The sequence below is a fragment of the Penaeus monodon genome, chromosome 16 (assembly GCF_015228065.2).
Source record: "Penaeus monodon isolate SGIC_2016 chromosome 16, NSTDA_Pmon_1, whole genome shotgun sequence".
Lineage (NCBI taxonomy): Eukaryota > Metazoa > Arthropoda > Malacostraca > Decapoda > Penaeidae > Penaeus > Penaeus monodon.
Window position 1 is genome coordinate 14,241,162 of NC_051401.1, and position 12,500 is coordinate 14,253,661.

Here is a 12,500-nt window from a genome sequence, read left to right on the forward strand (position 1 = left end):
ACTTGAGAAAGAGATTTAGAAAGGGAATAAAGATAACATGGTGGAAAAGCTAAAATATCAAGAGTGTATACAATACATTGTTAACTTTTTTACATTTAGTTTGATAACACATGATTATAGTTTTTTATGGTGATTTTCTTTTCTGTAGAAGGTCTTTTTAGACTAGTAAACAAGTTTGTGGATAGAGAAACATTGCATCTGTATGTAAATAAGATTTCAGGTTCATGTGTCATTATTCTAGTCTGCTACTTAATGACTAACTTCTGGGTATTATTATTCATTCACAAAAATGCAAATCTGACTTTGAGTAAATGAATAGGACAAGGATACAGAAGTTTTCTTTTTTTATTGGTTTAGTAAAATAATATATGTAAATCTGCAAATTATATGAATATGATTGAATTACAATGAATTTAGTTTGCTGAAAAACTGAAATGAGCAGTGTAACTATAGCAGACTATTTTCTACTATGTCCTATCCATGTTCACAGTGTGAATGACTGAAAAAACATGTCACTGTTTTTAAAACACTGTAATATAAAAGCAAAGCTAGAAAATACTATCAGATGTGAACCTGGAACAGAAAATTTCTGTTGAAAGTTTGCTCTTAACTTATTAGTACATAATAATATTTTTTGATTATATGAAACATTTCCCCAATACTACAGTAAAATGTGTTATATTATAATTCATTGTATTATATCCTTATTGAAACCTCTTGTTAGGTAAAAATGGAAGAAAAGAGTAAGTAATTGGTACAGTAGAGGAAATCATATACCAATTGAGTCAGTCAGATGTAAAAGCAGGCAAAAAAGTGGAAATTTTATATGAAAATATTTTTGCAAATGTACATTTAGGAAGGTAACAAAGTATCTAATAAGCAAATAACAGATGAAGATTTAAACAGGCTTGTACAGCAGACCTAAGAGGGAGTATTATTGTTCTACAGAAACACTACTACTACTACTAATACTTTTTTTTTTTTTTTTTTTTTTTTTTTTTTTTAAAATACTTTGAATTACATTATTTACAGATGATATATCCTTAACTAAGACCAATATATTTGTGTAATCCTTTAGTTTCTTACTTTTCTTCCTTTTCTTTTTTCTTGTCTTTTTTTACAATTTCTAGGAAGAATGCAGCCAGCAGAAAATGTAGATTATTCAAATTATTTAAAAAAAAAATTATAATATATATATATATATATATATATATATATATATATATATATATATGTATGTATGTATATATATATGGAGAAGAGGATTTATGCTGTAATCAGAATTGATATCAGCCAGGGGGTGGGAGGTTGCTATAGTATCATGTTTATATGTGTATCATTCATTCTGTAACATTCAGACACTGTTGTAGTTGTTGTGTAATATATAGATTCTCTAGAGTTAAAAAACAGTTGAAAGGAAGAATATCTATATAACAAGAAATACAAGATGCAGTTAATGGGGCCATCCATCCTAAAATTGCAATATTCTGTGACTGTTTCTCTTCCACTCATTTTTTTGATTGAACATATTTGCCATCCTGTAGCATTCACCTTACTGTCAAAGGTTCTTCCAACTACACTGAAATGTAATTTGGGAAGTGTGTATAAGCTAAAATTTATAATGCCAGTTTATGATTCATGTAAAATTACACACAATAAAGGAACAGACCTCAAATAGAAAACAAAAATGTAGGTAAACTGACTCTTCCTTTTTTTCATGTTACTTTTTAGTGAAGCCATTGTAGCCAGGTGCCTCACTGCCTGCATGTGGCCTAAAATCCTAGCATTAGGCTCACTTGAGTGGTGTTTCTCCTTCGTGGCTTGTAGGCCTGACCCACATAAACATTCTTGTACTTTGTCAAAACCCTTGACTCTCATTTGCAATGTTATCTGTTTTTGTGCATACCTTTTCTAAGGTATATTTATTTATTATTGAAAAATTTCTGCTGCATCAACATCTAAGGTCATTAGCAGCATGTTTAAAATATAGCAATAGCATGAGGATTGGGGGGCAAAGACCCCAGGCAAGGAAGTAGCGAAAAGAGTTAAGAATGAGGTAATGGTTAGAGCAAAATTAGTTTGAACAGTACTAGAGGGTAGTATGGTAGTGAGAGGGGGAGCTGATAGGGCATAGCATAAGGTAAAGGTGTTAGAAAGGGGAAGGAGTTAAAGGAGTAGGGAGCACTATGATACAGTTTTGTGGCAAAAAGGACATAAGTTAACAATCAGGATAAGTGGATAGAACAAGGGGATCAAGCAGAGAAAGAAAAGGAAGGGAAGAGAAGAAAAGACCATACAAAATTAGTTAAGATGAGGGCTGAGGTCCAAGGCAATGGAACAGGAGGGGGAGGTTCCAAAGTATATATTCTTCCGCTTATATGCTTTATCAAGATGGTAATTGACTTTTCCCTAATTTTCCCTTCCCTTCCCCTCTTTCTCTCTTTCCCTCCCTGTCGGCCTACAATACAAGGTTCCATATTTAATTTGTAAATGTCTTGAAGATTTAGCATATGGACACAATAGACAGCAATAGGTTTCATTTTTTCAGTACTTTTGAGTTTGGTACATTTATTTATATCCCACATCATCCTAAAATATTTTAATTTCAGCTATTAGTTCAATTGCTTTTGATGACAACATTACCTTTCACTGTAGCATAACCGATTAACTGTTATGCTACAGAACTGTACGTTCCAGGAATGTTTCAAATAATGAAAAAGGCGTTTTGGAGATTTTGTAAAAGCGAAAGACAGGTTGAGAAGGGATAAGCTTACATTGTATTGAGACACCGTAATGATATACGAGATAAACCAGAAAAGAGTTTATTCATTCTACAAAATACAATATGGTGTGTGTGTGTATATATAATATATTCCATAGGAAAAGTTCCTGTCAATTCTTAATATATACAGTAGACTGTATTGCATTATTCTTCCACTTTTGTTTGTGAAAATCTGAAGAAGAGAAGGCTAAGAAGTCTTATAAGAAACTTAATTATTTCTTCTTCAACTTCATTTTTTTGTGTTCGCTCTCTTGTATTTGCAGACCTCCCATGATCTGTCCAACCTTTCGTTTCCGTTCAGCGTCACTGAAAAGAAGAGTAAATTTGCATGATATAATGCAGCTTTTTAGATTATATTTCAATATTATTTACAACTGATACTGATGTAAAAGAAACCCAGTGGGAAAGCTCACACTGGTATATAATTTTATAAAATATAAAATGGCCAAAAACTATTTATACTATTTATGATTAATGTTGATGAGCCAGATTTACTGATCTTTTAGAGCAAAGTAATGCAATAAATGCAATTACTGGATCTATATGGTTATATGGGTGATTATCGGCTGAAAATAATGAGGAAGCATATATTCTTCAGCAGACACAATCAAAGATATATCTTACCTTTCAAGCTGTTCCTGCAATTTCTGTCTAGCTAAGTATGCAGTATCTTTCTCAATTTCTCTCTTTACAGCCTTTCTTTCTCGCTTCAGATTATGAAGCAATTTCTGATGCTCCAGCTTTTCCTTGGAACCATGTCGTTTTTTGGCTCCTTCAACACTGCAATAGATTGAGGATTTTTTTTATCTAACATCAGTAAAAACATAATTATACATCTCATAATTTTCAAAACTGTATCACTAAAGTCCAACACTTAAACATATATTTAACATACATCTTCTCAAAGGCTGGCTCAAACATTGGTATTGATTTGGGCTTTGCTTCTTCCTTGACAAGGGGTTTGCCTTGGGCTGGCAATGATCTAATAGCTTGGTGCAGAGCTTCAACAGCCTCTTGTACACTTTTAGGGAGATTCTCTAGGACCAAGCAATCCAGCAATACTGTGGTTGGTCTCATAATAGCTCGAACAGATGCAAGGCCCGACCAGCATTTACACACTTCTTGTAAGAGCTCAACAGTTTTCTGGAGCACGTTCATTTTGAAGTCATCAGTCATTTCCTCATCTTTTTTATTAATACTTGCAAATGTAAGTTTAATACTTTCAAATCTGTAATTGAAATACATTATCAAATTAAGCAAACATACTACTATAGTGTCATCAATGAACTACATTACATATTTCTGAGTATTGTACTAGAACACATTTCTGAGTATTGTACTAGAACACAATTTATATAAAACTCTTTAAAAGAAAAAGTTCTCTGCTCCAGGAAGTGTAATCACAAGAACCAGTCCAAAATAGAGCATGTTTGATAGGTACTTAAATCAGCCCAAATATAAACCCAGAAATATGGTAACACGATAAGCTGTCCTCAACATCATGGAGGGAAAAAAATTACTTCTAAATAATAAATGTAACAAAACAACAAATGAATATTTAAAGCTGTTGCTTACTTTGTAACAGGCGCCTCTGGTACAAGAAGAGATGCAGTTGGCCCTACGCACTTGAAAGGTGGTGTGATGGGCAATTTAGTTTTGTTCTTCATGGCTACTGACATAAACAGCAAACCATTGAGAACATTTGTCAACTCAGGCATAAATCTTTTAGACCGGCTGATGTACTGTTAAAAAAAAAGAGACAGTGAAGAATATACTTAGCTACAGGAAGGTATCAACAAATTCTTAGGTCTCACTCAAGTTCTCATGTCTTACGAAAAAAAATAAAAAATAAGTGATCATTTTTATCCAACAATTTTCTTTTTCTTTTTCTTTTTTCAATTAAACCCCTTTTCTTAAGAAGACTAGGCTTATACACATTTATATACACAAATTACTATAGCTAGCACATAATCTGGAAGTGACAGACCTTATCAAGTGATTTGCTGTGCAAGTACTGTAATGTTATTTACCTCATATGCAAGATATGCTGTGAATAAAGCAGCATTAACTTCTCTTCGATTTGTGATTTTGCCTTGCCCAAGCAAGTTGCATAAGAAAGCCATGACAGGTGTCATGACAGGATGAATAAAATCAGATGATGGGAAAAGCATCCCAGCTATTTTCAGGAACACAAACTGAAAGTTAAAAGTAATAATAATATAAGTATATATCATTTGTAGAAAAATTATTTACATTATCATACACCTTTCACAACAAATTTAGAACCTTACAATCCTCCCCCAGAAAAAAGATATATGCTCTCTCTACTGGCAAATATCAGGCTTCCATCGCCCCCGCCCCCACACACACATAAAAATAATTTGATGCATAGCTGATAGTGTAAAACACTCACATATTCTCATGTATACATGACATTACACAAATGCACACACAAGAATTTTTTGGGTTGTTTGTAGATTCAGCAATGTTCCATTAATCCATTGCTGGCAAATGGAATATACATACATGTTATGACAAGAGTGGATATAGCATCTACATTCAGGCCACACATGTTGAGACTGCCTTACTGCCCCAATTTAAGAGCTATAGCCCCTGTAAAGTCGTACTTTAGCTTCATTCACTGGTGAATTGTACCTAGTGCATGGGCCTATCTGGTGCATTAAGGTTCCACTGACATTGGTCATGTCACGTAAACAAAAATTCAAACACAATGACAGATGAATCTGTGTATACTTACTGTATCACCCATAGGATATCTTTTGAATTTATATTTTGAACAGTCTCCATATTTTTCCAACAGCACCTGAAATTTTTTGTAAAGTATTATAACTCATACTATAATCTTTTGCCATAACCTTTTTTTCAAAGCAAAATTTCATTTAACTTCTACTCACACAACCACTTCATGATTTACCTGTTTTAATGCATTTGCTGTATTTACTGGGGTTAACTGGGTAAGACCATAAATGTGTTGAGTGATGCAATCCACATACAAAAGGGGTGACACAGAGTTCATGGGAGAAGAACCATCATAATCAGCTAAAACATTCAAGGTCTGCAAAAGTATGAGTTGTATAATAAGTATAAGTAACTGTATAACACTCCACAAACTTCACTTTTCCTAATCATTTCATATATAACAAATTAATAAAATATATCAGCATATGTTATTACTAATAACAAATACAGTACTAATAAAGACTGGTGATGGTGATAATTGATGATGATGATAAATAATAATGACAATGATGATATTCATACAAATAGTTATAATAACAATCTTTATAATTATAATGATTATAATTATAGTATGCAAACAACAAATACTACTAATAATAATAATAATAACTGAACAATATTAATAACAACAATAATGACACTGACGATAATAATAATCAAAATGATAATTATAATAGTATTTACATTAGTATAATAATCATAGAAATAACTAACAGGAATGACAATAATAATAATAATAATAATAATAATAAAGAAAAAAATAATAATGATAACACTAATACTAATGAAAATGATGATGATGATGAAGTCATCATTTTTACCTGCAGAAGATATGCACATAAGTAATCACACTTTTCCTTATTCTTCCCTCCAAGTTTGGGATGATTACATGCAACCATTCGCTCTAAGATAGTGTTCACTTCTCCTGGCGAGTGATTTTCTAACAATGCCCAAAATGCCTCATAGTCTTGTGGCACTGAAAACAACATCACATATATTACAATCTCTACCAATCACTTACATGTTAAGAAAACTTCATATAGAGCAACAGACAACAAAAAGTTCAGCAAAAGACAACAAAAATATGCACCTGGTGATGCATAATGTTTGGAACTGCCTATAAGATAAATGAACATAAATTACTGTATCATCTATTAAAATAGTAAATCCCATACACACTCTGCAAACTGTACTTTCAATTAAAATCTAAGGAGAATTTATGTATAGGTATAGTGCCTAAAAGCTAAGCTATCACCATGGTATCTTGTATCCCCACACAATGACATAAGAAATCAGTTCACCATTTCATTACTAAACAATAATACTATATCTCTCTTCCCAAGTGTTCAAAACAGCCCTTGTGGTGATGGTAAGTTATAGCAGTGTCCTCCTTAACACTGCATTTGGCCGTGTACAGAATGTGGAATACTTAGGACTCTAGTAACTTCTTAGGGCAGGTGGAAACTTGATGTTCCTGTGCTGGTATTTTCTGACATTTCCCTTTGTCATCAACCAAATAAAACAGCAGAGAATGCTTGCTAACAGATATAATGTAATTAATTACAATTCACTTTGTTGAATTCTATTAGGATTTTCACAAGGATAATGATTTGCTTTCATACTAGGTTTCAGTATGAAAAGTACTTAGTCCTCTTTTGTACATTCATACAGTGAATTCAAAGATTTATGATGACATAAAACTACATGAATTACATTAAAGGAAACAACTATACAGAAGATAATCAGAAATAAAATATTTTTTAAGGGTCAAAGGGACTGAGTAGGACAAGAGGCAGAAGTGTATGCCATAGGCTTTTCTTATTCCTAATTGTTTTTGTAGTATGTGCTTTATTTACTATTATAACCAATATAGTATCATATATGCAGTCTGTAAAGGTAATACAAACATAAGGCACCAAATCAATCATTACATACTATAATTCTTCAATTAGTATTTACCCCACATAATTATTTCTAGATTTATTTTTTATGCTACAGCTGCAACTTTTACTCCACTTACCTTCAAATGTATATGGCAGCTCCTTTTTGGCTGCTTCCATCATTTCCTTCTTTTTAATCACATCAAGTGTACCAGGCTTTTCTTTTATCTCTTCTTCCTCCTCTTCACTCTCACTTTCTTCTAAAATATCTGAGTACTTATCACTTTCATCCTCATCCTCATCCTCATCCTCTTCTTCTTCTTCTGCTTCCTCTTCTTCTCCTCCTTCTCCTTCCTCTTCTTCCCCATCTTCGTCTACTTCCTCTGAAAATGTATTAATACAATCAAACTTTTGTAAATTACAATCACAACCAATCCTGCAGATATAATGTTTATCAACATTATTTGCAACTGCTTTAACATGAAAGTCTACATATCATCAATAAAAAAGTTTGAAAGGATTCATAAAAAAGATGGAATCCTATTACAATTCACACAAATAATGTCCTACCATTTTCATCTTCAGCATCATCATCCTTTTCACCATCACTTTCATCATCTGTTTGGTCTTCATTATCTGCTCTCAACATTTTGCCATCTTTATAACTCAAAGGTACCTGGATATCTTTCTGCAATATGTACCTGTAAAGTAAAGTATAGCCATATTAATTACAACATAGGTATAGCACATGTGCACACATACATGTTGATAAAAATCCAGAAAGATACAGATCTCCATACATGCACAAACACACACACACACACACACACACACACACACCCACACACACACACACACACACACACACACACACACACACACACACACACACACACCCACACACACACACACACACCCTTCACACACACACACACACCGTTCACACACACACACACACCGTTCACACACACACACACCCGTTCACACACACAACACACGTTCACACACAAACACACGTTCACACACAAACACACGTTCACACACAAACACACGTTCACACACAAACACACGTTCACACAAACATACACATATACTGGGTACTACAACAAAAGAGTTAAGCAACTTAATCCACTGGACATAGCTGGCATGATTACATGCCACTATCCACTGTAATTTTAGTTTATTATTAATAGCATTTACACAGAGACAGCTCCACAAGTGCTTAGTCACCACGGAGTCAGTTACTAGTCACCTGTTTATACTTTCTTCCAGAAAGATTCTTTCATACTATTTTACCATCTTTATTGTTATTAGTAATTTAATAACATAATCATCATAACATCAATAACAATAATAACAGTATCAACAGAGATAGCATTGGAAAAAAAAAATTCCCACAAATTTGAGGAATGGGGAAATCAGGCATGCTCACTATGGCCTACTAATTGACTCCTTGGTGATTGAGACCTTGTGGTGCCATCTGCGTGCAAGAAAATTTACAACACACTACACTGGATGATACATAACCCCCCACAGCCATTGGGTTAAGAAGTTTCCTTAGTCTTAGCACACCACTTTTATAAACAAGTAGCATAAAAATTATTCATTATCATAATTCTACATTTTTAAACTACAATTTCCCCCATAACAATTTAGTTCTTTCACATTGACTTCATAGCTTACTGATCATCTAGGTCATCTGCACTCCTCATTTTTTTCACATCTTTTACTTCTTCTCCCTTCATCCGCCTGACACGATCTGCTTCCAGTTTTTCAAGTTTCTCTCTCTCTTCCTTGGCTATTTCCTCTGGTGTCTTCAACTTATCAACAGGTTTTGCTTTTCCAGTACGGTCAAATCCAAGCTCTTTAACGAGCATATCATAGTCTCTAAAGGCACTTTTTGTTTTAGCCTGGAATGTGAAAGAAATCACATGAAGTTATTATATAATTCACTGAGGCATAAATATCGGAACTCTTACAAACAAAGCATTCAACTGTCATGCCATATTTCAAAACTATTTCAATAAAGAATTATCAACATGATAATCTTATTACTTACAAAAAAATCTTTGGACATTTCTGTGACATAAAAAATGTAGATGGCAAAACTGTTAACAAATAGTTGCTCTCACTTACTGCTTGTTTGTCCTCATCAGTCATTGTATAACCAGCCATAATCATCATGAAATTTTGTAATTTGGAATCAAGGTTACTGACAGCTTCATGCTGCTCCTCTTTTTCCTTTTTGAACTCAGCCTTTTTTCTTTTTGACTCTGCTATGATTTCATCAATCCATTCTTTCTTGGTCTTGTGTTTGTCAGTATCACCTTCCTCATATTCTCGTCTTGTCAAGAAACCACCAAAATGCTGTTCTTTGACAAATTGAGCTGTTGGGCAAAAATGTGAATCCATTATATGATTCCTGCTAATACAGTTTTACAAAAAAAAAAAAAAAAGAATTCCTTTTCCAATGAAGAAGAAGAAAAAGAACAACAAAAAATGTAAGACCAAAAAAGGAAAATATTGTTTAATGGGTTAGAAGAAATAAATGTGCTAAGACATCAAAGGTCACAGAGACCTATGGTAAAGTATTGTGGCAAAAAGGGTAGAAATGAGTTAAAGATCAGGATAAGATGTGTAAGAGTTAGGTGTCAAAGGTTGTAGAATGTGTAGGACAGAATGGTAGTGAAAAGGGTATAGAAGAGGAGCCAATGGAATACAGCAGAGATTTGTAAAAGGGGATGGGGTTAAAGGTATAGGGCAATCAGATCAAATGGAGAGGAGGGGAGAATAACACTGTATGAGGAAAACTGCAAAAGAGCTATTATGAAACAATCAGAGCGTAATATGGTAAGAAATGATAGTTGTAGAAGTAGGAGAAGAATCCTGAGAATGAAATAAGGGAACAGAGGTGGTGAAGTATCAGGAAGAATGTCAGGAGGGGAGGGATCTGGAGAAGGGCATTGTAGTCACATACTACGTGGGAGTGGTAAGGATAATGGGGAAGGAAGGGGGAATGGTGATGCACATGGGGGAGGAGAGGATAGATGTGTTTTGGGTGAGTGGGAGGAAGAGGGGTAGGGGAAACTTGAGGAGGAGGAGGATGGATATCAGCAGATACTTTGAATGTAGAGTGAATAAAGGGATAAGAGGGTGGATGTGAGAGAGTGGATCATTCTGTTGAGTCATGTTTATGAACTTTTGGATGTCTTCAGGAGTTTCTGGAGGGGAGTTGGGTGGAGAGGTCTAAAACACAAAGGTCTTCTTATGTGTTGGAGAAAAAGGAATGGATGTCCAAGAGGCAGAGGGAGAGGTAGGTGTAGGAGAGGATGTGGTAGGAGAAGATGGATTGGAATGTTTAGAGTGTCTGGATAAAGTGAGGAGGAGGAATGGAAGGGGTAGGTATCAAGGAAATGGTAGAGATTGGAGTATCTGGATTTAGACTGGAAAAGGAATTTGACTGGGGAAGAGGGTAGTAGAGGTAGGTTGGTTCAGGGTAGAGGGATGAGATACTGAGACTTCTTGAGAAGATAGGAGGGGAGCCAGAGTGAAGTACAGTTTTGGAATAGGCAGAAAAAGAAACCTCATCAGTATGCTTCTTGTCTGGCCTCACACAGAGTGAGGCATAGTTTAAATCTGAGAACTGCTACCTCAGATTCGAGCCTGTAGATTGCGTAGCTCCTATAAAATATATTACAGGAGCCAACACAACTGGCACACATGCATGACTGTGCGGTGCAATATGAACAATCATGACCAGGTTGGGCACATAGAGGGCAGCGGGCTGTGGAGCAACAGTTTTTGGCTGGGTGGCCAAAACACCAACATTTCTGACATTGACTGGGAAGAGGTCGATATGGTCTGATAGGGGATGACACACCACCAATATAAATGGAAGCTAATTTTGGCAATATTGGTATAGGACTTACATTGGCCTCTGGGAGGAATAGTGTAGCACTGGACTGCCACTGCATCATAGTCGAAAAGACATGCGAGCAAGTCATTTTCTCAGTCTGACCTGTCCTTGTTGTAGACATGACAATCAGTCAGAGAGACGGAAACAAGTTCTGGTACTAGGATTAAGGGAGAAGTGAGGTTGGGAAGGACTAGGTTTGCCAGTGAAGTTAGACAGGGTAGATAATGAACAAGCTTGGGACTCAGAACTACCTGTGACATGATGTGAACAATCAGAATATGCCTACTTGTTTTTGGAGACATTGTTAGAAGAGAAGGGATTGTCAGAGTACAGGGACTGTAGGGGGAATCACAAAGAAATGATCCCACTTGGCTGAGACAAAAAGGGTACTCAAAAAGTTTACAGCAGTAGAAGGACAAGGGCGGAAGGAAGATGGGGTGGTATGGAGAGAGGGAGGAGGACAATATGGAGGACAATAAGGATGAAGAAGATGGAGTGGAGGATGTTAGGAGAGAGGAAGGGATGTATTCTGAAGGTTGAGTGATGACCTGGGTGGATGATTAGGAATGGATAGAGTAGAAATCAAACATTGAGAAGGGGGTATAAGTATAAGTGGTCAGAGCTGTGGTCAAAGGAGAGGCAGGGGGTCAGGAAACCAATGAAATCAAATTTAGATAGGCTAGTTGACAAAGGGGTAAGCCTTAATGTCCATAATAAGGATAAAAATCTTCATTATTGGTGATGGTGAACCTGATATAAACGGGGAGAAAAAGTGGTCTATCCCTCAGGGTCCCCATGAGGGGTAAGGGCTAGGCAATTAACCAAGGGAATACCATGCCCATGGCTCCCAGAGGTCATTCATGACTGACATAAATCCAGCCTTTTATCCTTTCATCATGGCTCTCACATCTTAGGAAGTGGACAGGAGATGGGGATGATAAAGGAAAAGGAGAAGGGGAAACAAAAGTCCATGCAAAATTAGTTGAGGCAAGAATGAGGTCCAAGGTAGGGGCAGTCCCCTACATTGGGCCCTAGTCCTTGTCTCCCAAGCCCCCAGCGCCAACAACGAGCAAAGGGATAAGGGGGAAAAGGAAAAGAAATGAGAGGAAAAAGAATGATAAGCTACTTTTCTATTTTTCTCAGCAAAACCCCCAAACCTACA

At 35.4% G+C, this 12,500-nt stretch overlaps 1 protein-coding gene across 2 annotated transcripts in view; it reads right to left on the reverse strand.

Annotated features, from left to right (window-relative positions):
• Positions 1 to 2,806: 2,806 nt before the first annotated feature.
• Positions 2,807 to 12,500, reverse strand: part of LOC119582534 (nucleolar protein 14-like) — a 13,209-nt gene continuing 3,515 nt past the window's right edge. For both annotated transcript variants that reach the window (XM_037930851.1, XM_037930852.1), the window contains exons 5-16: positions 9,559 to 9,809; positions 9,106 to 9,332; positions 7,993 to 8,123; positions 7,563 to 7,805; positions 6,364 to 6,518; positions 5,718 to 5,858; positions 5,541 to 5,606; positions 4,813 to 4,977; positions 4,358 to 4,524; positions 3,678 to 4,010; positions 3,407 to 3,562; positions 2,807 to 3,088 (exon numbers count right to left, since the gene is read on the reverse strand). In XM_037930851.1, coding sequence (XP_037786779.1) covers positions 2,995 to 3,088; positions 3,407 to 3,562; positions 3,678 to 4,010; positions 4,358 to 4,524; positions 4,813 to 4,977; positions 5,541 to 5,606; positions 5,718 to 5,858; positions 6,364 to 6,518; positions 7,563 to 7,805; positions 7,993 to 8,123; positions 9,106 to 9,332; positions 9,559 to 9,809 — 2,129 coding nt within the window. In that variant the 3' untranslated portion in view covers positions 2,807 to 2,994. The remainder of the gene's footprint in view (positions 3,089 to 3,406; positions 3,563 to 3,677; positions 4,011 to 4,357; positions 4,525 to 4,812; positions 4,978 to 5,540; positions 5,607 to 5,717; positions 5,859 to 6,363; positions 6,519 to 7,562; positions 7,806 to 7,992; positions 8,124 to 9,105; positions 9,333 to 9,558; positions 9,810 to 12,500) is intronic.